Genomic DNA, 25652 nt, shown 5'->3' with positions numbered 1-25652 from the left:
TCACTTGGTTTACTTAACCCCCCCGCCACCACCCCCAAACAGCCTACCATGTGGATGTGTGTCTCTGCAGGGCCCCCACTGAATGATCCCCCACCACAAGGACGTGTGTGCCATTTCCACTCTACAGCAGAGGAGAAACAAGGGGCGAGCCCAAGCCACCAGCTTGTCGATGGTGGAGCTGGGGTCAAGCCTCAGCTGGAGCTCTGGGCACTGTGAGGAGGACTCCGTGTGCAAGCCTGCGCTCCTCATGTTTCATAAAGCCCCTGACTCACGGTCAAGTCGCGTTCATCACTTGTCCACACCCAGCCAGGGCTCAGCAGAGTGCTGAGCACAGACCAATAACTAATCTGGTGAGTGAAAACTTTGAGCAAGCAAGGGAGCGATGCCTTACCTTAGTGTAAAGGAAGTATCGGAATAGAATCCTTTTCACACTCAGCCTTGGCTGGCACTGTGCAGACCAGCCTGCTGTGCCTTTTTCAGACAGAAGCTGATTGTGATTGCTCATGGCTCTGCCAGGCTGCCCCAGGTCTGTCTGGGGACAGTGGCCTCAGGGTCGCTCGGTTCTAAGGAGCTACGGCTCTGTCAGGGTCTGGCAAGAGGCAGCCACCAGGGGGCGCCAAAACACCACCAGGAACCTCAAGCAAACCTACTTGGGCTGCTTAAGGGCTAGAAGGGAACCTCCGGATGTTCCCAGGCCCAAAGAGGGGCCAGAACACGGGGCCTCTGGCTCTTGGGCCACAGCTCTGTCCACTGCACCCACTTTGCTTCTCCTGGGAAAAGTGGCTGCAGCGCTCACCCTATAAACACAGCGATGGCTCCAAGGGGGCCATCCGGGTCAGTATCACAGGCTGTGGAGACAGGGGAGTTGCTCTCTCCATGCAAAGACAAAGAGGAGCCATAGTCCCCAAGATGCTCTTGGGACCTAGAGGGACGTGCCTGGAAGAAAGGGACCCTCCACTTCTGCCTGGCCCTGGCTGCCTTCTAATTCTCTGCCCCCAGCTTCCCCCCAGCGCCCTAGCCCAGCACAGACCACAAAGATCCCAGAGCACAGGACGGCAGTCCCGGGGCACACCGCTCACCAACTCACCGCTGGAGTTTTGGGAACTGCTATTCGTCTCTTCAAAGTGGTTTTGTGCTTTGCCTTCTACCCGCCGACTGAAAGCGCTTTCTGCTGGGTAGGGGAGGGGAGAGAGCAAGAAAAAAAAAAAACCACAGTGACTGGTCAGTACCAGGTCCAGAGAGGGGGCATGCCAGAGAGGGGGCGGCTCGGAGGCCAGGGACGTGGGACCTGCCCCAGACCCTGGGCTGGGTGAGTTGCCTGAGGCCTTATGCTTGGGAACCAGCACAGTGAGGGGCTCCAGAACCCCAAACCACATACTTCCAGCTTCTCAGGCTCACCTGAATTGCCTAACACCGCCTCGGGACCCCAGGAGACCCCCCAGGAGTGCCCAGGGTGGGTGGAGGTCCAGGCACCGTGGGGTATATGTGGGATGTAGGCACGCACATGAGGTAAAGCTGATGGAACAGATGGCGAATGGGCCAGGGTCTCCCGTCTCTGGCCCCTGGGGAGTCACAGGTGACATCTACGTGATGTGGACCCACCAGAGAGCGGGGAGGGTGACAGACTGCTTTCTGGCGGTGGCTCAGGCAGAGCAGGAGGGCCCGGTGGCTGTCGGGGCCCCTGGGTGGCAGAGAAGTCGTGACAGGCAGAGCCGGGACAGCCCCAAACCGGGGAGGCCAGTGACCAGGGGAGGTCGGTCTGGTCAGGGTTCACCCAGGGAAAGGGACTGGCTCCCCGAGTGATTTCTGGGGTGTCCCCACGGACAAGGGGCGCCTTCCTGAGTGGCTCCCGTAACTCCCTGGGAATGCTGGAGTCAGAGACAGGGCCCAACCAGGTGGGGAACAGCAACTCGCACCCATCCCCCCGCAGGAGGCACTGAGAGGGTGTCTGAGCGGCCGCGGCGTTTCCAAGCCGCTCATCAGGGACACTGGAGGCGCCAGGGGGCAAAGGCTTCTGGGAGCAAGTCAGTTTGGGACGAACATCTGACCAGCAACTCGGGTGAGGACAGCAAAGGCTCTGAGAAGTTCGACCAGAGAGAGACCTGTCTAGCTTTGTCTAAAACCCAACCTTCTCAAACATAATTGGCAACTGAAACCCATTTAAAAAATATGAGGGACCTTCCTGGTGGTCTAATTGTTAAAGAGTCTTCGCTTCCAATGCAGGGAGCATGGATTCAACCCCTAGTCGGGGAACTAAGATCCCATATACAGCCAAAAAAAATAAAGGAAAAAAGTAGAAATATGAGATTTCTTAGTATCTCTCAAAGATGGTAATCCTGGGAACCCACTTTGGGAAGCGTCATTGTCCCCAGGCCGCCCGACACCAGGAAGGCAAGTGCTCAGACTGTTGGGGGCCAGTGTTCCAGGCAATCACTGGGGTGATGGGAAAGAAAGCCAGAGATGGCTCCTACAGGCCCCACTCAATTCCCCTGTGCCTGACCCTGACAATGCCCTCTGATGCAGCTTCCTTTTTCCAGAGGCTGTTAAGAACATCGTAGGCAAGACCCTCTCTTCCAAATTGTCTGTAAAATGCCTAGGCTGAGAGCTACACACCTGCCCGCTTCAAGATACCATCTGTAAATCGGCAAAGCAAGCCCCTCGATTCTTTATCTAGGGAAAAGGGCCTGCTATGAGCCAGGCACTGATCCACATGCTTTATGTTCATGGTCCCCCCTTAACCCTCCAAGAGCTCTGTGAGATCACGCTGTCACTCCCATTTTACAGGTGAAAACCCAGAGAAAGTGAGGCTGTCGATTTCCTGGGGCTACGTTCCTAACCCCCGAAGATGGTAGAATAAGGAGATTTCATTTCTGGGACACAGCCTTCCTCTTTAAAAAGGTCTGGGCCAGGGGAGTGACTCCTTTCCCCACCTTCTCATGTATGCAGTGAATGGTTACCCACCTGTGGAGGATTTTCATGCAGCCTGACCAATATATCGGTAGCATTTAGCACAACTGAGGTTACAAACTATTATAATCAATCACCTATGGCTCAGCTGATGATGCAGATTTTGATCAGCTATTCCTGCTATGGGCACCTATGCCTGGAAACCACTGAGTGCTTTTGCAGGGGACATCCCCACGCAGGTACACACACAGGCATGGGAGGGGCCACCTGTCTTGTTCTAGCATGAGAGTTGCAGTGGTCACTTCCAGCTTCAACATGCCGGGCTGTAGCTCACGTCCTGTGCAGCTGGTAACCCACGTGTGACACCCACCACAAGTCTTGTACGTCACATAAAGGCAGCCAGAGGCAATCCCCATGGCTCGCTGGAAGCTTCCATGGTGACACTGGGTTCCAAGAGCTGCCACAAACCACACAAAGCCTATAGGCAGTTCTCTGCAGAAACTGCAGGTACAAAAACTCCCAGCCACAAGATCAAGAGTAAAAGCAAGATATGAAAGCCATGATCCTTAGTTGAGCTGGTATCTACCACTAGTAAGTCTGTGATGACCAGCCTGTTTAACTCATTTATGACTACTGCTGCCAAACCCCAGCTCTTCTCTACACAGTACCTGAAAACCATTACCTTCAAGGCTGATTACTTACTCTCCTTTCGGGAGATGTAAGCACATAAGCATAGCTTCAAAATTTGCGGGGGGCGGGGGGCTCCCCAGGTGGTGCTAATGGTAAAGAACCCACCTGCCAATGTGGAGATGTACATTTTTAAGAACCACATCCTTGCTCCTGATTAGCCCTCTGAACCAGAATAGAGCAGCACAGCTCATTCCTCGGCTGTCTCCGGTCCAGCCTCCTGACTCATGTAAGCGAGCTCTCCATTTACTTGCTTGTACATTTCATGGGTGACCTGAAAGGCCCGAAGTCCCAGAAGGACTATGTCACCACTCCATCCTACATGCCACATATCTAGGCAGGCGGCCCAAGGCTCCTTCCATCCAGGCATGAATCAGGATTCCCGGTTCTCAGGATACAATGTGTCTCAGCAGTTTTCCCTGATGACTGGTAAGAAACGGTTGGGGTGTGCCATTCACTGCCTGCTCACCCTTCTGCAGTCTGAGCCCTTCCTGCATAGACTCAGACAACACTGGAGCAGACATCCATTGGCTTCCTGCTAGGCTATGATTCAGAGAGGGGTTTCACGAGTAGTACCCGGTAGAGAGAGGCCAGGAGAGCAGAGCTCCCAGTGAACCACTCTTCCTCATGCAGAGCAGCTCTTCAGAGAAATGAGTCTTTCAATTGGGTTTTCTGAAAGATGGGGGAGGAGGTGCAAACTCATGCCAAGGAGTTCCAGGCAGGTGAGGTAAATGGATGAACTGGGCGGGATGCGAGACAGACAACAGCATGATCACAACGAGAAATGGCGCCTGCCACATGGCCATTGTGCTGGGGAGGCGGGAGGGAGTGGTGGGGACTGTGGAAAACTGGAGAGCACGCGCTCTGGGACTCAGCCTCAAGGCAACTGGCTGCCCTGCAGGAAAGTGAGCCCAGGACTGCCAGATCTGACTTTTCCATGTCAGTGAGAAATCAAGTTTCACAAGAACATCTAACGTACAAAAGTTAGCAAATAATTAAAAAAAATTTAAAACCCCGTAGGCCATGACTTACGAAAAAACACTCTCCTGCTTAAAAAAATTCGTTTGCAAACCATCTTGTACAACCCTCTGACTTAGGGTAAGGAAACCCAGACTCAGAGAGGCTAGGTGGCTCGTCAGAATCACAGAGCCGGCAGGAGGCAGAGCAGGGACCCAGATCCGTCCCAGAGAGCCACGGGCCCTCCACCCTCGCTCTTGCAAGGGAACAATGACCGCGGGCACAGCTGTGGCAGGCCGGGGGAGAGGGGCGGGGAGCGGAGGCAGCGTGAAGGGAACAGAGGCCATTGGTACCTGCGGTCGCCTTGCTTGCTGGAGATCCCGAGTTTGGAGTGCGGAACGTCTGGGTTTGGGTGGCTGGAGGGGTGCGGTGTAAGAGGGTGGAGCATCGGACCACGGAGGCCGGAGCCTTTTTCCCCGACTGGTTCGTCTGGGTCTTCGCTGCCACGAAGCGTGGAGACGGGGAGACCTCTGGATGCGAACACTCAGAGCCTGTGTCTGGATCGTCCGGTGGCTCCCACCCGGGGGCGGTACCTGAGAGGGTCACGCTCTCAGTTGCCGAGGGCCCTTGGAGCTGGGCCACAGACCCCTACGCTCGAGGGTCGAAACTCCTCTCTGGCTACCACCTGGAGCCCAAGAAAGTCTGGGAGTCTAGAACCTTCTCCAGCTTCTCCCTGAGCAAAACCTGATCGCCAGCTTACACTCACCATTACCTGGAGGCCACTGACCAGTCCACAGGGTGGGTCATCCGTAACCCTTGAACAGTCCAGGCTCTGAGTGTCTAAGAACTCACTCTGGGACCCATGCTTGGGGCATGGATGAGTCAACCCAGGGTCAAATGCACTTTCTAAAATGTAGGTCCCTAAGCCTCTTTTCTTCCTAAGGCAGGCTGGCTCAGCAGATACAGCAGACAACAGAGGCAGAGGCTAGGAGGGCCGGCTGGCTGGGGCGGGGCTGGGAGAAGGGACGAGCAGGGGGCGGCTGTCGCCCCGTGGTCTCAGGGGCAGGGGTTGGTGGTGCTCCTGGACACTGCCTGGGGTGGGTGCTCTCAGGGGTCAGTGCTCAACCCGACGACCGATGCTTAAGTGCAGCAGCTCCTTGAAGGGCAGCTTGTGTCGCCGATTCCCAGATCCCCTACCTCCCTGGCTGGCATCCTTTGCAGAAGCTGGGCTTACTGAGGGCAGGGGTGTGTTGGGGGGCTGATCCTCAGGTGGTCTCCAGCTCTGGTGGTCTCGGGTGGCAGCAGTCTGCCTCCTTCACACGGTCCGGAGACATGGTTACTAGCGCTGGCAAGCCCCGAATGCGACCACAGTGCCACCTCCAAACCAAGAGGGGAGGCAGTGGCTTTAGTCCACTGCAACTGTCGCTGAGGTGAGAGCAGGTCAGGCGGCAAGAGAAGGGACCCCTCTGGGGCTGACCGGGGCCACAGGGCCCACAGCAGTGGGAACATCTCGAGGGCACCACCTTGCCACAGAGCCTGGCTGGGGCCTGAGAAGGACCCTGCCCTGCAGCCTGCCTCAGGGGAGAGGAGAGGCCTCCTTACCCCCGCTCCCAGGGCAGTGCCCACCCTGGGCACAGATGCTGCGCTCGCTGCTTTCACTGCCAAAGAGCAAATGGGCACTCTCTGTTCCTCCACCTCTGCCCATCCCTGGCCGGAGGTGAAGCGCAGGTCTGGAGAAGCAGGAGGCAGGGCTAGGTTCAAGGCTGCACAGGACTCAAGGCCCTGAGGTCGCTCACAGGACTCAGGCTGCCCCCCATCCCTTTGCGGAGTCACTGCCTTCCGAGCACAGCAGTGGCCGGATGCCAAGAGCTGCGGGTGGGGAGTCCTTCAGTCATGGCCCCTAAGCAAGAACTCACCTGCCCCCCTGAACTCGGAAAGAAACCCCCCAGGCTTAGACTGTGGAGAACACGATTGTCCTCCACTACTCTCTCCCCAAGCCCCTGCCCCACGTCTGGATTCTTAACTTTCTCAATCAGGACCTGGAGAGGGGCAAGTGGGGAAGGACACCTACATAGGTCCTCTCTTTCCTCCTTTCCTTCCAGAGAAAAGGAACTTGAAGGCCCTGAATCCAACTGGAAGGCGGCTCATCTCACACTTCCCAATTTTTTTTTTTGGCTACAGAATAAATCTACACATCAAACCTTGAGGGAGATGTCCAGTGTCCCATCTCTGATTTCTCCCCCACCTCCCTGAAGCACAGTTTGGGGACCACAGCTCGTGGTTCTCTATAATGGAACCAGCACTGAGTGTGCTGTGAGCCCAGCCCACCTTTGAATTTCAGGTCAGTCACCTCTGACCTCCGTGGTCTTGGCCTCAGTTTCCCTACCTCAACTCCACCGATAAAAGTGGGACACCCATTTCTGCACTACCAACCTCACGGGGATTTAATGAGAATCCACACAAGTCACAGAAGCACCTTGAATAAACTACTCTTCAAATGTAAACAGGTATTAACGATATTTTTTTAGGATTAAAGAAATCAAGGCCCAGAATGGTTAATAAGTTTAGGGCCACACAGAAAGTCAGGGCCAAGATGGGACGGGGCCCAATGCTGCCAGCTTCCCACGGAAGCCTTTGAGCAAGACCATGTGGTCCCCTTAGGCACTAACACATACTCTGGGCACCTTTGCGCAAGGGACAGAGAATTCTTGAGCAAAGAGCAGAGCACACTGCTTCCCGTCTTAGGCCCCATCTCCACATGCAGAATGGTTTCTAGGAGACCCTCTGGGTCAGATCTCATGGTCTTCGATCTTGCTGTCAAAACCCTGGCATCCATGTGCGAGCGCCCCTGCTCCCCTGAAGCAGGGAGCTCACGACACCCAGAAACACTTGCTACAATGAACCCTAGGGCATCACCTGCTTGCTTTGGCCTGGGACCTGCCCACTTCCTGCCCCCTCAATCTTCCAAGCTTCATGGCCTTTGCTTATGCTGTTCCCTCTGCCTAGAATGTTCTTCCCTCGTTTCTGCCTGGATCACTACTTCTGGTCCTACATAGCTCCACCTAAACATCACTTCCGTTGGAAGCCCTCCCTCATGCCCTATTTGGTCATGTATCTTTCAGTCCCCCTCTCCTCTTCCCTTCTAAGATCTGACCACCACCAATGGAGACACATGGTGTGATCTTTCAACCAATGTCTCTTCCCCCGATTATTATCCTGTATGTTCTGTGAGGGAGGGACTCCACCAGTTTGGCCCAACCAGGGCTCATTCCCTGACACACAGGAAGTGCCAAACTAAGAGATTTGAACAACATTATTAACCAACTTAACCTAATTGACACTATACTCAGGGAATGCTCTTCCCAACTCACTTTATGAGGCCAGCATTACTCTAAAACCCAATCAAGACAAGGACATTACAAGAGTGATGAGATGAGATGGTTAGATGGCATCACCGACTCAATGGACATGAGTCTGAGCAAGCTCTGGGAGTTGGTGATGAACAGGGAAGCCTAGCGTGCTGCAGTCCATGGGGTCACAGTCGGACATGACGGAGATACTGAACTGAACTGATTACAAGAGAAGTAAAGTACACTGCTGGTTGAAATGCAAAATGGCACAGTGTCTGACTGTTTCTTAAAAGTTAAACATACACCTATCATATGATCCAGACTAGGTACTTATACAAGAGAAATGAAAGCATTTGTCCATAGTAAGATACATTCACAGCAGCTTTAATTGTATTAGCTCCAAACTGGAAACAAGCTAAATGTCAATTCATAAATAAACAGATGAAGGCAACATGGTATCCGTATCTAGACAACGGAGCACTGCTATTTCTCAATCAAAAGGAATGAACTACTGATACATTTAAACATGGATGAATCTTTAAACAAAAGAAGCCAGACCCCACCACACATAGTAGAAAAGATTCCATATTTGCAAGATTCTAGAAAATGTTATGGGCCGTCTTCCCTGGTGGCTCAGTTGGTAAAAGAATCCACCTGCAATGCAGGAGATGTAAGAGACAAGGGTTCGATCCCTGGGTCGGGAAGATCCCCTGGAAGGAAATGGCAACCCACTCCAGTATTCTTGCCTGGAAAAATCCCATGGACAGGCAACAGCCCATGGGGTCGCAAGAGCTGGACGCAACTGAGCGACTAAGCCACCACTGCAGAACACGTGTAACCTTATCTGTAGTAACAGGAAGCAGAGCAGCGCTTGCCGGAAAGAGAGAAGAGGTGAGTGAGGGGCTATAAGAGGGCACGAGGGAACTTCCGGGGGTGATGGGCGGAAGCAGAGCACTGCTTGCCCGGAAAGAGAGAAGAGGTGAATGAGGGGCTATAAGAGGGCACGAGGGAACTTCCGGGGGTGGGCGGAAGCAGAGCACTGCTTGCCTGGAAAGAGAGAAGAGGTGAGTGAGGGGCTATATAAGAGGGCACGAGGGAACTTCCGGGGGTGATGGGCATGTCCACCATCTTGACTGTGGTGATGGTTTCATGGACGCGTACACAGAACAAATTACTTCCTTTAAATAAGGTACTTTATTGGATGATGACATATTAACACCTCTGGTATCTTCAAAACACCAGAAATATTTACTTTCTTGATTATGACCATGATTAATGGACCAGTGACTGAATCTGGGGCACTCTCCTAATCCTAGAACTGCAGTTTCCCACCGTTGAAGGGTCAGTGTTGGCAATGACAGTAAAAGCCAGGTACAACCCTAGGGAATTTTAGATAGAAGTAATCAGAAAACACATGCTTGATAACAGACTAACTCTACAAACTACCCTAGGTCTCAGAGTAGTTTAGATGCCTTTCCAAGAAAAAGAAGCTTAAAAACAGAAGTCATTCTTCTGGAGAAGCAGCATTCCAATTCTGTAATGTTTTTTAGTTCATTCCATGGTTTTCTGATAATCAATGTATTTTAATAAAGAAAAGGCATGATAACTTAAAAAAAAATCAATCCATGTAATTGACCACATTATCAGAATAAAAAATAAGAATCATAGAATCAGCTCAACAGATGTAGAAAAAACACGTAACACCAATTTATGACAAAAACTTTCATAAACTAGAAATAGAAGGTAACTTTCTTAACAGATAAAGAGGTATCTATGAAAACCTATTTCAGCTAATACAGTGCTTAATGATGAAAATGATCAGATTCAATGATGAAAACCTGAACCCTATGATTAGGAACCAGGCAAAGACATACACTCATTTCATTTATTCAACAGCTAACTGGAAGGTCCTAATCAGCATAATAGGAAAGAATAATAAAAGGAATACAGATTAGAAAAAAAGATGTACAGCAGTCTTTATTAGTAGATGACATGAGTATGTACAAGAAAAATTTCAAGAAATTTACAAAAAAGCTAACAGAACTAGTAGGCAAAGTTAACAAAATTGTAGGATACAAATTCAATATATAGAAATTAATTGTATGTAATAGCAACAAAACTGAAAATAAAAAAAACCACAGTAGCATAGAAAAAACCATAAAAAACTTAGATATAACTTAATGAAATATGTGCAAGACCTCTACTCTGAAAATATAAATTATTGCTAAGAGAAATTTAAACAGACCTAAACCAATGCAGAGACACACTATGTTCATGAACTGGAAGATCGAATATTATGAGGTCTATTCTCCCCAGATTGGTCCACAGATTCAGCATAATCCTAAACAAAATCCAAGAGGTAATTTTGTTGTAGCAATTGGCTAGAAGACTAATATTTATATTGCAAGGCAAAGTTCCTTGTTTCTTAAAAATACACAAAGTTGAAAAACTGGAAGCACCTGATCTAAGACTTAGAGTAAATAAGACCATGTTGGCATAAACACAGCCAAACAGCTCAATGGAACAGAAATAAACTCACACTTACTCATGTATTAAACTGATTTTCAACAAAGGTCCCAATGTTATGTAATATATAAAGGACACTCTTTTCAACAAATGGTGTTGAAACAACCAGATATCCATATGGTACAAAGTGAATCTCAAATCATATCTCTCATCATTCACAAAAATTAACTTGAAATGGATCAGAGACTAAAATGCAGAAGTTGATAGTAGAAAGCTTCTAAAATATAATAAAGGAGAATATCTTCACTACCAAGGTAGACAAGGATATCCTGAGCAGAACTGAGAAAACACTGGTCATAAAAAATTGATAAATTAGATCATTAAAAATGAAAAACAGCTGCTCATCAAAAGACACTGAATGAAAATCAACAGTCACACCAAAGACTAACAGCAAATGTTCATTATGTATATATACTCAAAGCTTCAGCTTTTCCAGTGGTCATGTATGGATGTGAGAGCTGGAACATAAAGGCTGAGAGCCAAAGAACCAATGCTTTTGAACTGTGGTGTTGAAGGAGAGTCTTGAGAGTCCCTTGGACTGCAAGGAGATCAAATGAGTCAATCCTAAAAGAAATCAACCCTGAATATTCACTGGAAGGACTGAAGCTCAAGCTGAATTTCCAATACTTTGGTCACCTGATGCAAAGAGCCAATTCATTACAAAAGACCCTGATGCTGGGAAAGATTGAAGGCGGGAGGAGAAGGAGATGACAGAGGACGAGATGGTTGGATGGCATCACTGACTCAATCAACATGAGTTTGAGCAAGTTCCAGGAGATGGTGAAGGGCAGGGAAGCCTGGCATACTGCAGTCCATGGGACACAGAGTCAGACACGACTGAGTGACGGAACAACAAAATATACATATATATATATGTGGTAAAGAACCTGGATCTAGAATATATAAAGAACTCCTAGGGACCTCCTTGCTGGTCCAATAGTTAAGACTTCCAGCTTCCAATGTAGGGGGCATGGGTTCAATCCCTCAGTGGAACTAAGATCCCACATGCCATGGAGTGTGTGGCATGGTAAAAAAAAAAAAAAGAACTGGCATAATTTAACAATAAAAACAACCCAACCAAAAAAATGGTCAAAAGACTGCAACGGTTCCCAAAGTAAAATATACAAATGGCCAACACGCAAATGAAAAAGCGCTCAACATCATTAGTCATCAAGAAAACACAAATTAACACCATGGTGAAATACCACTACACACTCACCAGACTAGCTCGAATTAAATTGCTTCCTACCACCGAATGTTGGCAAGAATTCGTAGCAAGTGGAACTCCCATCCACGGCTGGTGGGAGTGTAAGGTGCTATAGCCATCTTGGGAAATGGTTTGTCAGTTTTTAAAAAGGTAAACACGCTCTCCCCTATGACCTGTCAATTCTACTCACTGGAATTTATCCAAGAGAAATGAACACATATGTCCACGGAAAGCCTGGTACAAGCATTTCCATAGCAGCTTTATTCGTAATTGTCCAAAGCTGGAAACAACTCAAATGAACAAACAAATGGCTAAACAAACTGGTATTTTCATACAACAGAATATTGCTAAGAAGTAAAAAAAAAAAAAGAACTGATATAACAACATGTATGAATCTTCTTCCACCCACAGTCAGCCAACATCCCTCTGGATGCCCTCACCAGACCCAGGGGCTCTCAAGGCCTGGCCCTGGTTACCCTTGATGAAGCCATCAAGTACAGCCTCCAATTCCACACAGAACCTATGGACATACAAATCACTAGATCCAAAGGCCACTGGAGGGGCTACTTCTTGGTCAGATTTAAGAATTAGTCCTCTGTTGCATTTAGCCTAAATCTCTCACTCTGTATTTTAAACACAGATGATCCTAGAGTCTCTGGACTTCAGCAATAAAGAGATGCATTCAACAAACAGATGCAGAAAGACAGAGAGAGTCCACAATGGACAGAACAACAAAATGAGGAACGGAGAAAGAGAGGACAGCCCTTCAGGAGAGAAGTACCTGGATGTTCGGGGGAAAAGAATCAGGGAACAGATGAAGTACCCGTTCCCATCGTACCACCCGACACGTGATGCAGAGGAACTTCCTAGTTACAAGTATGGGCCTGGAGGTTGCTTGTCAGGGCTCAAAGCCAAGTCCTTCTTCTTATTAACTCCATGATCTTATTCAACTTGTTCCAAGAGTCATTTGGGGGAAAGAGAAGAAACAGGGTCCTCCAAAGGCTGACACCCAAGGGGCAGACTGGCTTTGTAACTACCAGCACCGTAAGTGCACTTTGGGTGAGTAACTGTAAGTGCGCCCAGGAGAGCGCAGGTAAGCAGGCATCCGTGGACAGCGGCCCCTTTCCCCGCCCATGGAAAGCGGGGACCTCAGAAGGCTCTGAGTGGTGGCGCTCAAGCCACAGCCCTGATGTCTCAGCAGCAGCAACACAAATGGGCAAAATGGATGGGTCAGTGCCCATCAAGCGGAAACTGGGTCCTCTCTCCCCCACTCGCAGGACCTTGCCAGGCAACCCACACATCCTTAGCCCGGGTGGTGGGACATGTTCCTCTAGTTGGGCCACTGCAGACGCCTGCCTGAGGGTCTCCCTAAGGAAGAGATGACTTGAACCCAGGCTCCTGGGCTGAAGAGACCTTGAGAGCTCCCACAGCAGGGAAACTTGAGCGCAGAGAAGGGAAGTGACAGACTCAAAGGTCACGCAGCAGTCAGGGGCCAAGCAAGACAAGAATCTTAGGGAAGCTGGCTCCACCACCTTCAGGGGCTCTGAACACCTCTCCCTGCCCACCTGAAGGCCCTCAAGGGGTCACGTGCCTGTGCCAATATCAGGGCTCAAGGAGGGTCGGGCCTCCCACACTGTAGACACCTTGAACCCTGATGACCTTGCACAATCCCTCCCCCTTCCTGAAATCTTTCCACCCACTGACTGTGGAGGGAGATCCCCACAGCTCTGTTGGGACAAACAAAAGCAGAGATACTCCCAAAGACCTCGTAAACATTCCCCCCTACTGCCCTGCAATTCTGGTTAAGCCCCACCCTATCAGGACTCTGGTTGAGAACTGAGGGCTCATCTACTTAGGGATCTAAGGATATAGCACCTCTGACACCCAGTAAGGAAGCTGGCAAATCGGAATGGAAAGCCAGGATGTCCCTGTGGTAGGGGTCCTTAGAACACTTTCTCTTCCAGGCCAGGGGAGGAGGTGGGGATTGGGGGCCAGAGGCAGGATGGGGCCTGCCCAAGGCCACACACAAGCCTGTGACCCCACTGGAACTGATACCCGGGGCTTCTGAGGCCTGGCCTGGCACTCCTTCTGACTTCACACCCTTCCTACCTCCAAGGACAAAGCTGTCTCATCTGGCCAACCATGCTCTAGCCTGCATTTAGGCCCTGCATTGGTTCAGACTGAAGGTGCTGGCTTCAGGGGTGGGGACTCAGGAACCACATGATGTGCCGGTGCTTAGAAGATGGCATCACTGACTCAAGGGACATGAGTGTGAGCAAACTCCGGGAGAAAGTGAAGGACAGGGAAGCCCGCGTGCTGCAGTTCATGGGGTGCAGAGAGTCGGACACGACTTAGCAACTGAACAACACACACGAGGTGAGGACAAGGCCCCTGAGGACTCGGGCAAGTGATGCCCACCCTTCCGCAGCCCAGATCCCCGTGGGCCCCAGGCCTCTGAGACCTTCGGGAGAGGTCTCAGGCTTTCCTAGCTTAAGGGTGGGACTTTTCCAGCTCCTGCAGGCAGGTGGCTCCAGGTCGGACCCGGATACCGAGAGACTGGCCCACCAGCACAAGTTGATCCTTGCTTTCGCCCTCCCCTGGCAAAACTCCAGAGCCTCAGCCTGTGGCTGGCTCGCCCCTCCCCCAAGCAGAGAAGGTACTCACTGATGGGGGCGTGTAAGGCCACGTGCTCCTGGTAGGGCGTGTAGTACTTGTACTGTTTTCCGCAGAATTCACAGGTGTAATTGCCGGTTTCTGTCCAAGAAGAGAGAAGTGTGGGAATGGGTGCCTGGTTCCCATCCAGAAGCAGCAGTGTGCTCCCTCCCCCCAGACTCCTCATTCTGGGACCACCAGGTAGAATCAGCAGCCCCTTTGAGTCAGACTGCCTGGGTTCAAATCCCAATTCCTCTATTTCAAGCTGTGCAACTTTAGGCAAATCTCTTAACCTCTCTGAGCCTCAGTTTTCCTATCTGCAAAATGGGGATAACAATAGGCCCACCTTATAGGGTTGCTGTGAGGATTAAATTTGTGTGTCACATGCTTAGAACAGTACCTGGCACACGCTGTCCTCCTCCATTGCTCCACCCCCAGACCCCAGTGCTCAGGAAATGTGTGGTGAACTGACTGTCCTCCAGTGCTAACCTTCTTCATCACCCCCTGTTCAAGCCTTGCCCTCTGCAACAGCCACACCTGGGCCCCCTCATCTCCAGGACGTTCCCTGCCCCCAAACACCCCCCACCCCCTGGCAGAAGGGGTCACCTCTTCCTCTCGGGTCCCACCGGACTTCATCTTTACCTCTCTTTTGGCACTGCCTAACTTCTTTCTTCTTAAAAATTTCTGATGTAATATTGTTCACTGGGGGAAAATTATAAAATACTGATAAATACAAATACAAAATTTTAAATATAAGAGAAACTTCAATCATCTATAATCCCCCAAAGTAGCAGGTACCCCATGGGGTGGAGCGTTCACCTGGCCACTTGCCCTAGATCCGGCCTCTCACTCCCATCTCATCTCTCAGTGACATCAGCCGTCAGTCTTCTACGGGCCTTGAATTAACCGGCCCTGATCTATATGCTCTTGGTAACCTGGCACATTCAATGGACAATATTTTGTGGACATCTTGCTCAAATCAATAAGCATTGATCTCCATTACATTTATTGGCTGCCTGGTTCCCACTGGACTTTGAAATTTGCTGAGCCAGTCTCCTAAGCCAGAGGACACTGAGATTGTTTCAAAATTCCTTCCTTATAAAAAAAATGCTGCGATCTCCATCCTCGTAGAAATTTTTGCATATCTGCTCATTATTTTTGCACATCACTGCAAAATAAAGATTATCCCTCATAATCTGTGCACAATACTTCTTCAGGATAAATTAAGGGTGTGTGTTTTTAAGGCTTTTGATCACCAAAGCACCAACTACTTATTGAAAGGTTGGGTCAATTTTCATCCCCATAAGAAAAATATGAAAATGACTGTTTCCAGAGTTAAGTACTATCATCTTCTTAGTGTGCCTGAGAGGGAGAAATATATTGCACTGCTGATTTTATTTTCCATTTCTCTGAGTTCTCAGGAAGCTATTTTTCAGGATTAATGAACTACGGTTTTTCTTCTTTGGCTTTCCTATTTGAATTTACAGTCAATGTTTCTATAGGCATGTTTACCTTGTTAAAATCGCTAAGAACTCTATAGATTAAGGACATCAACATTTTGTTCTATAAGTTACATGTATTTTTTCTTCATTGGTTTCTTAGTCTGTTTACATTTTTTTCTTGGCATACAGAAGCTTTAAAAATTTTAGTAGCTAAATAATTTTTGTAACTGAATCACCAACACTGGGAAAGATATATTATTTGCTCTTTGTAGGCTTTTAAGTTGTTAGATCAACTGTTATTAATTGTCTTATTCAGACTCTATATAATCTTGTTTCTCTTCTCGCTCTGTCAAAGACTAAGTGTTGTGATCAATTTTTCCATTTGATTGTGTTTCTAAAATTATTTTGTATATTAGATATAATGTTGTTTGATGCAGACAGGCTCATAAGATCAAAACCTCCACTGTGAACCGGATCCTTTATTAATATCACACAATTTTCTAACACTGCTGCTGCTGCTTAGTCACTAAGTCATGTCCGACTCTTTCGTGACCTAATGGACTGTAGCCCACCAGGCTCCTCTGTCCATGGGATTTCCCAGGCAAGAATACTGGAGTGGGTTGCCATTTCCTTCTCCAGGGGATCTTCCCGACCCAGGGATTGAACCTGAGTCCCCGCCTTGGCAGGTGGATTCTTTACCTTTGAGCCACACTGCTGCTGCTAAGTCGCTTCAGTCGTGTCCGACTCTGTGCAACCCCATAGATGGCAGCCCACCAGGCTCCCCCGTCCCTGGGATTCTCCAGGCAAGAACACTGGAGCGGGTTGCCATTTCCTTCTCCAATGCATGACAGTGAAAGGTGACAGTGAAGTCGCTCAGTCGTGTCCGACTCCTAGCGACCCCATGAACTGCAGCCTTCCAGGCTCCTCTGTCCATGGGATTTTCCAGGCAAGAGTACTGGAGTGGGGTGCCATCGCCTTCTCCGTTGAGCCACGGGGGAAGCTCTATTTTCTAACACTGCTTCTCAAATGATGGTGGTCCCTCAGCATCACCTGAGAACCTGTTAGGAATGCAAATCCTTGGGACTTTTTGATTTTCTAAAAGAAAAATCCTAGGTATGGGATCCGGCAAACTGTTTTAACAGGTCCTACAGAGAATCCTCAAGTATGGGAAAGTTAAGAACTACTGCTCTAACTTTTAATTACATTGTTTTGTTAGTTTGCCTGGTATTCACATTAGTATTATTAATTGTTGATAATGACTGTGTTAGATTCTTCCTGCTACTTGTTCACATGTGTCTAAAGCCATTATCCTAAAATTTTTTGTACTTTCATTTATCAAACATGTATTCTGCTAAATGCTGGTACAAAATGTTGAGCAAAAACAGTCATGACAGTCTAGAAATAGAGAAAGGAAATACAAATAATGACACAAACAAATTTAAAATTTGAAGCACAACAGGTGTTCTTAAGGAGAACAGTGCTATGGAAACGCTAGCAGGGAATTCAGTTTAGTTAAGACAGTAGGGAAGTGCTCCCTGGGAAAGAGAAGTGTAAAAAATAAGGAATTAACTAGTTATGTCTCTAATACACTAGTAACAACTGGATGTTGGGGTTTTTTTTTGATTGCACCATGTGGCTTGCAGGATCTTAGTTCTCTGACCAGGGATTGAGACCAGGCCCTAGCAGTGAAAGCATCGAATCTTAACGACTGGACTTCCATGGATTACTTTAAATTAACCAGAGAATCTCTGTCTTCTAATAAAGGAAATTATGACATCTGCTTTCATTGCTATTATTGACTTGGTTTTATGATTTTTTTTTTTCCTGGTTTATTCCCTTAGCTTTTGGTTGTTTGATGTATGAACCCTTTTCTTTGCCTTTCCATTATTCTCTGGTATTCCATCATTTTCCAATATTCTCCATTGCTTTTAGATGGTCTCATTTGCTTTTAGAGAAAAGATACATTTCTCTAATTTTTATATTCAGGCAAGATGTGCTATTTTTATATCTCTTACCATTGAGAAAGACAGTTCAAGTCAGTACCTCTCAAACTTTAGCCTGAATAAGAATCATCTAGAAAAGCTGTTCGGAGAAGGCAATGGCACCCCACTCCAGTACTCTTGCCTGGAAAATCCCATGGACAGAGGAGCCTGGTGGGCTGCAGTCCATGGGGTCGCTAAGAGTCAGACATGACTGAGCGACTTCACTTTCACTTTTCACTTTCATGCATTGGAGAAGGAAATGGCAACCCGCTCCAGTGTTCTTGTCTGGAGAATCCCAAGGACGGGGGAGCCTGGTGGGCTGCCGTCTATGGGGTCGCACAGAGTCGGACACGACTGAAGCGACTTACCAGCAGCAGCAGCAGCAGAAAAGCTGTTACAACAGATTTCTGAGCCCCACCTTGGAGATTCTGATTTCGCAGGTCTGGTGTCGGGCCTGAGTTAACATTTCTAACAGGCCTCCAGGACATGCTGATGCTGCTGGTCTGGGGACCTCACTATGAGGACTGGCTTAACCGACTTCATCGTATCCCTCACTGGTTCCTTCTCGGGTTTGAAAGTTCATTCTTAATATTTTAGAATAATCTCTGTCTTCCTCATTTAATTTTATAATCAGATTTGCAACATTTTAAACTTACTTCTAGTTTACCTGGGTTTGGTATTCACCGCAAGTCCTCCTGTACTGTGAATTCAGTTCAGTTCAGTAGCTCAGTCGTGTCTGACTCTTTGCAACCCCATGAATCGCAGCATGCCAGGCCTCCCTGTCCATCACCAACTCCCGGAGTTCACTCAAACTCACGTCCATCGAGTCAGTGATGCCATCCAACCATCTCATCCTCTGTCGTCCCCTTCTCCTCCTGTCCTCAATCTTTGCCAGCATCAGGTTGACTCATTTCAAATGAGTCAGCTCTTCGTATCAGGTGGCCAAAGTATTGGAGTTTCAGCTTCAACATCAGTCTTTCCAATGAACACCCAGGACTGATCTCCTTTAGGATGGACTGGTTGGATCTCCTTGCAGTCCAAGGGACTCTCAAGAGTCTTCTCCAACACCACAGTTCAAGAGCATCAATTCTTCAGCACTCAGCTTTCGTTATAGTCCAACTCTTACATCCATACACGACCACTGGAAAAACCATAGCCTTGACTAGATGGATCTTTGTTGACAAAGTCATGTCTCTGCTTTTTAATTTGCTGTCTAGGTTGGTCATAACTTTCCTTCAAAGGAGTAAGCATCTTTTAATTTCATGGCTGCAATCACCATCTGCAGTGATTTTGGAGCCCAGAAAAATAAAGTCAGCCACTGTGTCCACTGTTTCCCCATCTATTTGCCATGAAGTGATGGGACTATGAATTAATGCCTCATAATTGAGCCCTTAAATCTATTCAACCAGTCAGTTCATTGGAGTATATCTTCAAGTAATTTTTTTTGAAGATGGGTTCACAGGAGAAACAGCCTGATTTTGAGCCCTTGCTTTTTTCTTTACACATAAATAAAAATTTGTCTAGATATAAAATTTTTAAGATTGCAACCTTTCCCCTTTAGAACATACCCCATGATACTTCAGTATTTAGTACTGTAGGGAAATCCAAGGCAAATCCGCCTTGGAGTCACTGAGTCACTTGAAAATAACTTGCTTTTTTATCTCCAGGTGCCTGCATTCATAAGGAGTCACTAATATCTTTTAGTTATGGTATTTTATATTGACTCCCTGACATATGACAAGCCTTTGAATCTGCATACGTAGGTCTTCCTTTAGCTGAGCAATTGTTTCTTCTATTGAGTCTTTGGCGTATTGCTTCCGGCCCACTGGTAGAGGAACACCAATGATCTGGAACAGGTTCCCTATTCTCTGTATTTATCATGTTTTCCTCTTACGATGCTCATCTGTTCAAGTTTGTCCTTCACATCATTAATTCTGTCTCTGCAGACCAATTCTGCTCTTTACTATCTATAATGAAGGCTTTAATTACATACCAATTCTGTTCTTCTGTTTCCTTTATCTCTCCCATTCTTCTCATCTCACTCCTCTCTCTTTGCCTTTTCATCTTGTTGCTTTTCCATGATGCAGCTTCTTTTCTCACGCAGGTCATGTTATGGACTGAACTGTTTCCTGCCGCCCCCCGCCCCCCGCCCCCGCCCCCTTATTTAGAGGCTGATGCCCTATCTCCAAAATAGATGTCAATGCAATGCTATTTGGAGATGGGGCCTTTGGGAAGTAATTGGGTTTAGATGAGGTCATGAGGATGGAGGCAGGGGGTGGGGGTGAGGGGGTCCTTCATGATGGAATTAGTATCTTTCTAACAAGAGACACCAGAGAGCTTGCTCTCTTTTTCTTCTCACCATGTGAGAGTGTAGCCAGAAAGAGGGTCCTTGGACCAGAACCCAACCATACTCTCACCCTGATTTCAGATTTCAGCCTCCAGAACTGTGAAAAAAAATAAATTTCTATTATGTAGGCCGGTCTGGGGTAGTTTGTTATGGCAACCAGACTGAACTAAGGTCATATTTTCTCATACTCAACTGTGGCTGTCCAGTAGGATTTCCTCCCGGGCTCGCTGGTATCACTTTCAGAGGCATACTCTTCCTCTAGGTCTCCTAAATTCCTTTTCTCGTCATGCAGAATTTTCATAATTCCCAAGTTTTTTTTTTTAAAAACAAAAACCAAAAACTTTTTAAGTCACTCTTCCTTCAGTTCAGTCACTCAGTGGTGTCTGACTCTTTGCAACCCCATGGACTGCAGCACGCCAGGCTTCCCTGTCCATCACCAACTCCTGGAGCTTACTCATGTCCATCGAGTCAGTGATGCCATCCAACCATCTCATCCTCTCTCGTCCCCTTCTCCTCCGGCCTTCAAGCTTTCCCAGCATCAGGGTCTTTTCAAATGAGTCAGTTCTTCACATCAGGTGGCCAAAGTATTGAAGTTTCAGCTTCAGCATCAGTCCCTCCAATGAATATTCAGGACTGATTTCCTTTAGGATGGACTGGTTGGATCTCCTTGCAGTCCAAGGGACTTAACACCACAGTTCAAAAGCATCAATTCTTCAGCACTCAGCTTTCTGTATAGTCCAACTCTCACATCCAAACATGACTACTGGAAAAACCATAGCCTTGACTTGACAGACCTTTGTTGGCAAAGTAATGTCTCTTTTTTAACATGCTGTCTAGGTTGGTCATAGCTTTTCTTCCAAGAAACAAGTATCTTTTAATTTTTATGGGTGCAGTCACCATCTGCAGTGATTTTGGAGCCCCCCCCCCAAATAAAGTTTCTCACTGTTTGCATTGTTTCCCCATCTATTTACCATGAAGTGATGGGACCAGATGCCATGATCTTCATTTTTTGAATGTTGAGTTTTAAGCCAACTTTTTCACTTTCATCAAGAGGCTCTTTAGCTCTTCTTTGTTTTCTGCCATAAGGGTGGTGTCATCTGCATATCTGAGGTTGTTGTTATTTCTCCTGGCAATCTTGATTCCAGCTTGTGCTTCATCCAGCCTGGCATTTTGCATGATGTACTCTGCATAGAAGTTAAATAAGCAGGGTGACAATACTGACAACAGTCTTGACGTGCTCCTTTCCTGATTTGGAACCAGTCTGTTGTTCCATGTCCAGTTCTAACTGTTGCTTCTTGACCTGCATACAGATTTCTCAGGAGGCAGGTCAGGTGGTCTGGTATTCCCATCTCTTAAAGAATTTTCCACAGTTTGTTGTGATACACACAAAGGCTTTGACATAGTTTCTAAAGCAGAAATAGATGTTTTTCTGGAACTCTCTTGCTTTTTCGACGATCCAATGGATGTTGGCAATTTGATGTCTGGTTCCTCTACCTTTTCTAAATCCAGCTTGAACATCTGGAAGCTCTTGGTTCATGTACTGTTGAAGCCTGGCTTGAAGAATTTTGAGCATTACTTTGCTAGCGTGTGAGATGAGTGTGACTGTGCGATAGTTTGAACATTCGTTGGCACTGCCTTTCTTTGGGACTGGACGCTTCCTTATCTAGGTATAAAAATCAAGTAACGTCTAAATCCAGATATACTCTGTCTCAACAGACTTGAATGAATTGTCCTTGATCATCCCATTATCATGGCAGACCATCACCAAGGGAGCAGTTTTCAGATCTGCAGCTGAAGAGCAAGCTGACACACAGGGGGCCTCTTAGACCAGCTCCGTCTTTCTGGCAGGACTCCTCTGCTCTGTTCTGGCTCTGGCTTCCTGCTCGTCGAGTACCTAGCTCTCTGATTTGCACAGCTGACATGGATGTGGAAGGTGTATTTCCCAGCACGCACTGCTGCTGCTGCTTCTCCTCTTCTCTTAACCTACAGAGCTCTACCCACGAGAACCAGTCTCTCCACAGGGCACTGTAGGTCTACCAGCTCCCCTTATTCTGTGGCTCATCACCATCATGGTTCTGTAGCATCAGCCAGCCTACAAAAAGTGGCAGAAGCCCAAGAAGCAGGATTCTTATCTCTCAAGGCAGCCCATGAGTTGTAACTCTTACACAGACATCTCAGTTCCACAGCGTCAAGCTGGGAGCCAAAGTCAGTTCAGTTTTCTCAATGTACTTCTCTTCCATATAATTTGTGATAATTCCTCCCAGGTCCCAGCAACTGGCTGTCAGATGTGGATACTGACACAAAGAACAAGTTTCAGCTTGCTCTGTACCTTTCTGGGTAATTAACAGGTACCACGTACTTAATGCTTTCCATGTCAATGTCAAGGACTATGCTAATTCCTTTACAAATATAATCTCATCTAATCAGCACAACAATCCTGAGAGGTGAGTTTTACTGTCACTACTGTGATTAGAGAGATTATAAAACTCGCAGGATGTCACGCAGGCATTAAGTGTAGAGCTGGGGTTCATCTCTGGGATGGCTCTAAACTCTCGACTGTCTCTCGGCAACATCACTCATTTGTTAAGCCCGGAACATGATCCAGGCGCTGGGTTAGACACCTGATGTGGGCATCCTCCAACAGCACTGAAGAAGAAATAGATGTTCTTTTTTTAAAAAAGTCTTTACTGAATGTGTTACAACATTGCTTCTGTTTAATGTCTTGGTTCTGAGGCATGTGGGATAGCTCCCTGCCAGAGACTAAACTATGGCGCCCCGAGCACTGGAACATGAAGTCTTAACCACCGGACCACAGGGAAGTTCTGAGACAGATGTTCTTGTTCCCACTTACACGTGAGTCAAAGGACACTGAGAAGGAGTAAAAGAAAGTGGAAGTTGCTCAGTCGTGTCTGACTCTTTGTGACCCCCATGGACTATATGGTGCATGGAATGCTCCAGGCCAGAATACTGGAGTGGGTAGCCTTTCCCTTCTCCAGGGGATCTTCCCTTTGATCCCAGGGATCTAACCCAGGGATCGAACCCAGGTGTCCCCCATTGCAGGCAGAATCTGGGAGACCCCAGTTCGATTCCTGGGTTGGGAAGAACTGCTGGACAAGGGATAGGCTACCGACTCCAATATTCCTGAGCTTCCCTGGTGGCTCAGCTGGTAAAGAATCCGCCTGCAATGTGAGAGACCTGGATTCGATCCCTGGGTTGGGAAGATCCCCTGGAGAAGGGAAAGGCTACCCACTCCAGTATTCTAGCCTAGAGAATTCCATGGACTCTATAGTCCATGGGTTCACAAAGAGTCAGACACAACTGAGCCACTTTCAAAGTGGGTAAGCAGCTAGTAAATTGGGGATGTCAGCGTTCAAACCTGGGCTTGTGTGATTCTACAGCTTATGTAGTCTACACTCAATCTTCCTAATTATGATGCTACAGATGAAGTGGGGGTACTGTGCTGGGGCTGCTGTTAGATGGAACTGGAGCAGTGGGAGGGGAGGGTCAGAGATCCCAATGCCCCTGTCCTGTCCTGGTCTACGAATGTCTGTCATGGGGCATGTCTGATTTACATCTGGGTTTTCCCACAGTCTAACTCCCAACAGTTCCAGTGTGAGGGATCTCATAATTTTCTTCAAGAATACTAACGTCACTGTTTATCAGATGTTTACCATGCACACGACAGGCACCATGGAACCCCTTTACAGATGCTATCACATCTCCAGTTCCCTGAGTGTTTTAAGAGGTAAAGAAAAGGAGAGGAAGGAGGAAGGTCCTTCTTCAGAGGTCCATCCAGCACTTTCCCAGGGCCAGGACCTGGCCCCACCCTCTGAGACTTGTCTCTGGCTTCGCTGTCCCAGCTTCCTTGATTCTCCTTTGCTAAACTTCCTCATCCCTTCAATCTATGTATGTGTGTATATTTTTACAAGCTGCCTTAATCCTCACTGCCACAAGCAGCGCCAGCGGAGGTCTCCTCTCACTGAGTAGTAAGAGAGGCCTGGGAAACAGAGAGGAAGGAGCAAGTACGCAAAATCCTGAAGGGCTGGACCAGTCTCACTTGTGAAAACCCCGCCCCCGCGCCCCACCCCAATCCATACTCCCTGCAGCAGCCAAAATACCTTCCTAAAATGCCAGTCTGATCAAGTCCCTTCTCCACTGGGTGAACGCTGGCTCAGTCCCCTCGGGATGAAGTCTAACTGCCTTCTGGTTTCCAAGGCTCTGTTAAGATCTGAACTCAGACCCAACCTGGCTTTCAGTTTCTGGGACAAGTGCAGTTCTCCTGCCTTCACATGGGGTGCAGGGGCTCGTCCCCACTCTCAGCCCCACACGGAAGCCTCCTGGATTCCTAAGGCTGGTCAGTCACCTCCTGGCCTTGCTGCTCCCCACGCTTCTAATGTTGTAACTACTTGCTTATTGACTGAATGCCTGCCTCCTGTCCCCACCGTGTAAATTACCCAAAACACGGCCGCATCTATCCTGCTCACTGCTGTGTCCCTACGACACTCAACACATGTGTTGCTAACAGGTAGGTCAAGTGAATGGCTCCTGCCCCCCAGGGGTTTACTGGGGTGAGGACTAGAGTGTCCGCATGTGGCTCCCCTGGATAGCTTCACTGGCTAATAAACCCACTCGACAAAAATAACAACAGTATTTTCTGAGCACTACTATGTACCAGGCACTGTGCTAATGAATAGGTGATTTACAGCCATGATCTCATTTAATCCCCCAACAAACCTGCGGCAAAGTGTCCCCCTTACTCCACAGGTGAGGAGCCAGGGCTCCGGATGGCTAACAGACCAGCCACCAAGCCTGTGCTACCTTCACTGCTCTGACCTGGACCCTGTGCTGTCCTGCTGCTTCTCAAAAACTAAAGTCCTAAGAGTGACTGACCCATTTGACAGGTGGGCAAAGTGAGGTACAAGGAGGCCAGCGGCTCACTGGCCAGAGCCAGTTGCTGCAGGATTCCCAACACTACCCCTTCCAGGAGTGGGACCTGCCCTGCTGCCCGCGGCCACCCCCTGCCTGTCTCCCCACCCAGCCCCGGCCCGAGAGAGGCCTGCATACTTGGCCCGATTTTCTGGAATGGTTCCGGGGGCTCCTCCTTCACCTCGTCAGTGGCCACGACACCTTGGTCGAAGGGGTCTGTGGGAGAACACATGGCCCTTAGCACCCTGGTAACCAGGTCTTGGAGCTCAGCTGGGGACAGGGAGGTGGGCTGCCACCGAGGACTTACCTGCCCGATTCTCAGGGGCCCCTTCCACACTAAACACTGCGCCCGGGCGGGAGGCAGCAGCCGCAGAAGAAAAGAAGCAAACAGGAGCCCTGTTAGTCCCTGCCTCTGCCCAATGCCCCCGGCCTAGGTCCCACGAGCCTGCCTTAACCATTGTGGATGCCCCAGACAGCCAGGGGCCCCAAGAGGGCACGTCCTTCTGTTCCTCATTCTCCCCATGGGGCTGGGACCCTCCCCATGGGCTGGGACTACCCCAGGGCAGGAAGATGCTTTCTGGCTGGCCTGTTTTTAGATCTCTGCCATTCACTGGAGGGGCCAGGGCAGCAGAAAAAGAAGGGATAAGGGGACGGGAAGAGAAAGAGAAG

General features: G+C 48.4%; 1 protein-coding gene across 14 annotated transcripts in view; it reads right to left on the bottom strand.

Annotated features, from left to right (window-relative positions):
* Positions 1–25652, bottom strand: part of ZNF618 (zinc finger protein 618) — a 204884-nt gene that overhangs the window by 31003 nt on the left and 148229 nt on the right. For 4 of the 14 annotated variants that reach the window (XM_005210569.5, XM_015472704.3, XM_024996341.2 and 1 more), the window contains 6 exons: positions 25291–25326; positions 25122–25199; positions 14929–14988; positions 14299–14388; positions 4905–5144; positions 1088–1171 (listed from right to left, as the gene is read on the bottom strand). In XM_005210569.5, the coding sequence (XP_005210626.1) occupies positions 1088–1171; positions 4905–5144; positions 14299–14388; positions 14929–14988; positions 25122–25199; positions 25291–25326 (588 nt within the window). The remainder of the gene's footprint in view (positions 1–1087; positions 1172–4904; positions 5145–14298; positions 14389–14928; positions 14989–25121; positions 25200–25290; positions 25327–25652) is intronic. The other 10 variants (XM_059889530.1, XM_015472706.3, XM_015472708.3 and 7 more) reach the window with 7 other exon arrangements.

This window comes from Bos taurus, chromosome 8, assembly GCF_002263795.3.
Source record: "Bos taurus isolate L1 Dominette 01449 registration number 42190680 breed Hereford chromosome 8, ARS-UCD2.0, whole genome shotgun sequence".
In the NCBI taxonomy this organism is placed as follows: Eukaryota; Metazoa; Chordata; class Mammalia; order Artiodactyla; family Bovidae; genus Bos; species Bos taurus.
The sequence above is the reverse complement of the archived record's forward strand: the minus strand, read 5'-3'. Positions and strand labels throughout refer to the sequence as shown.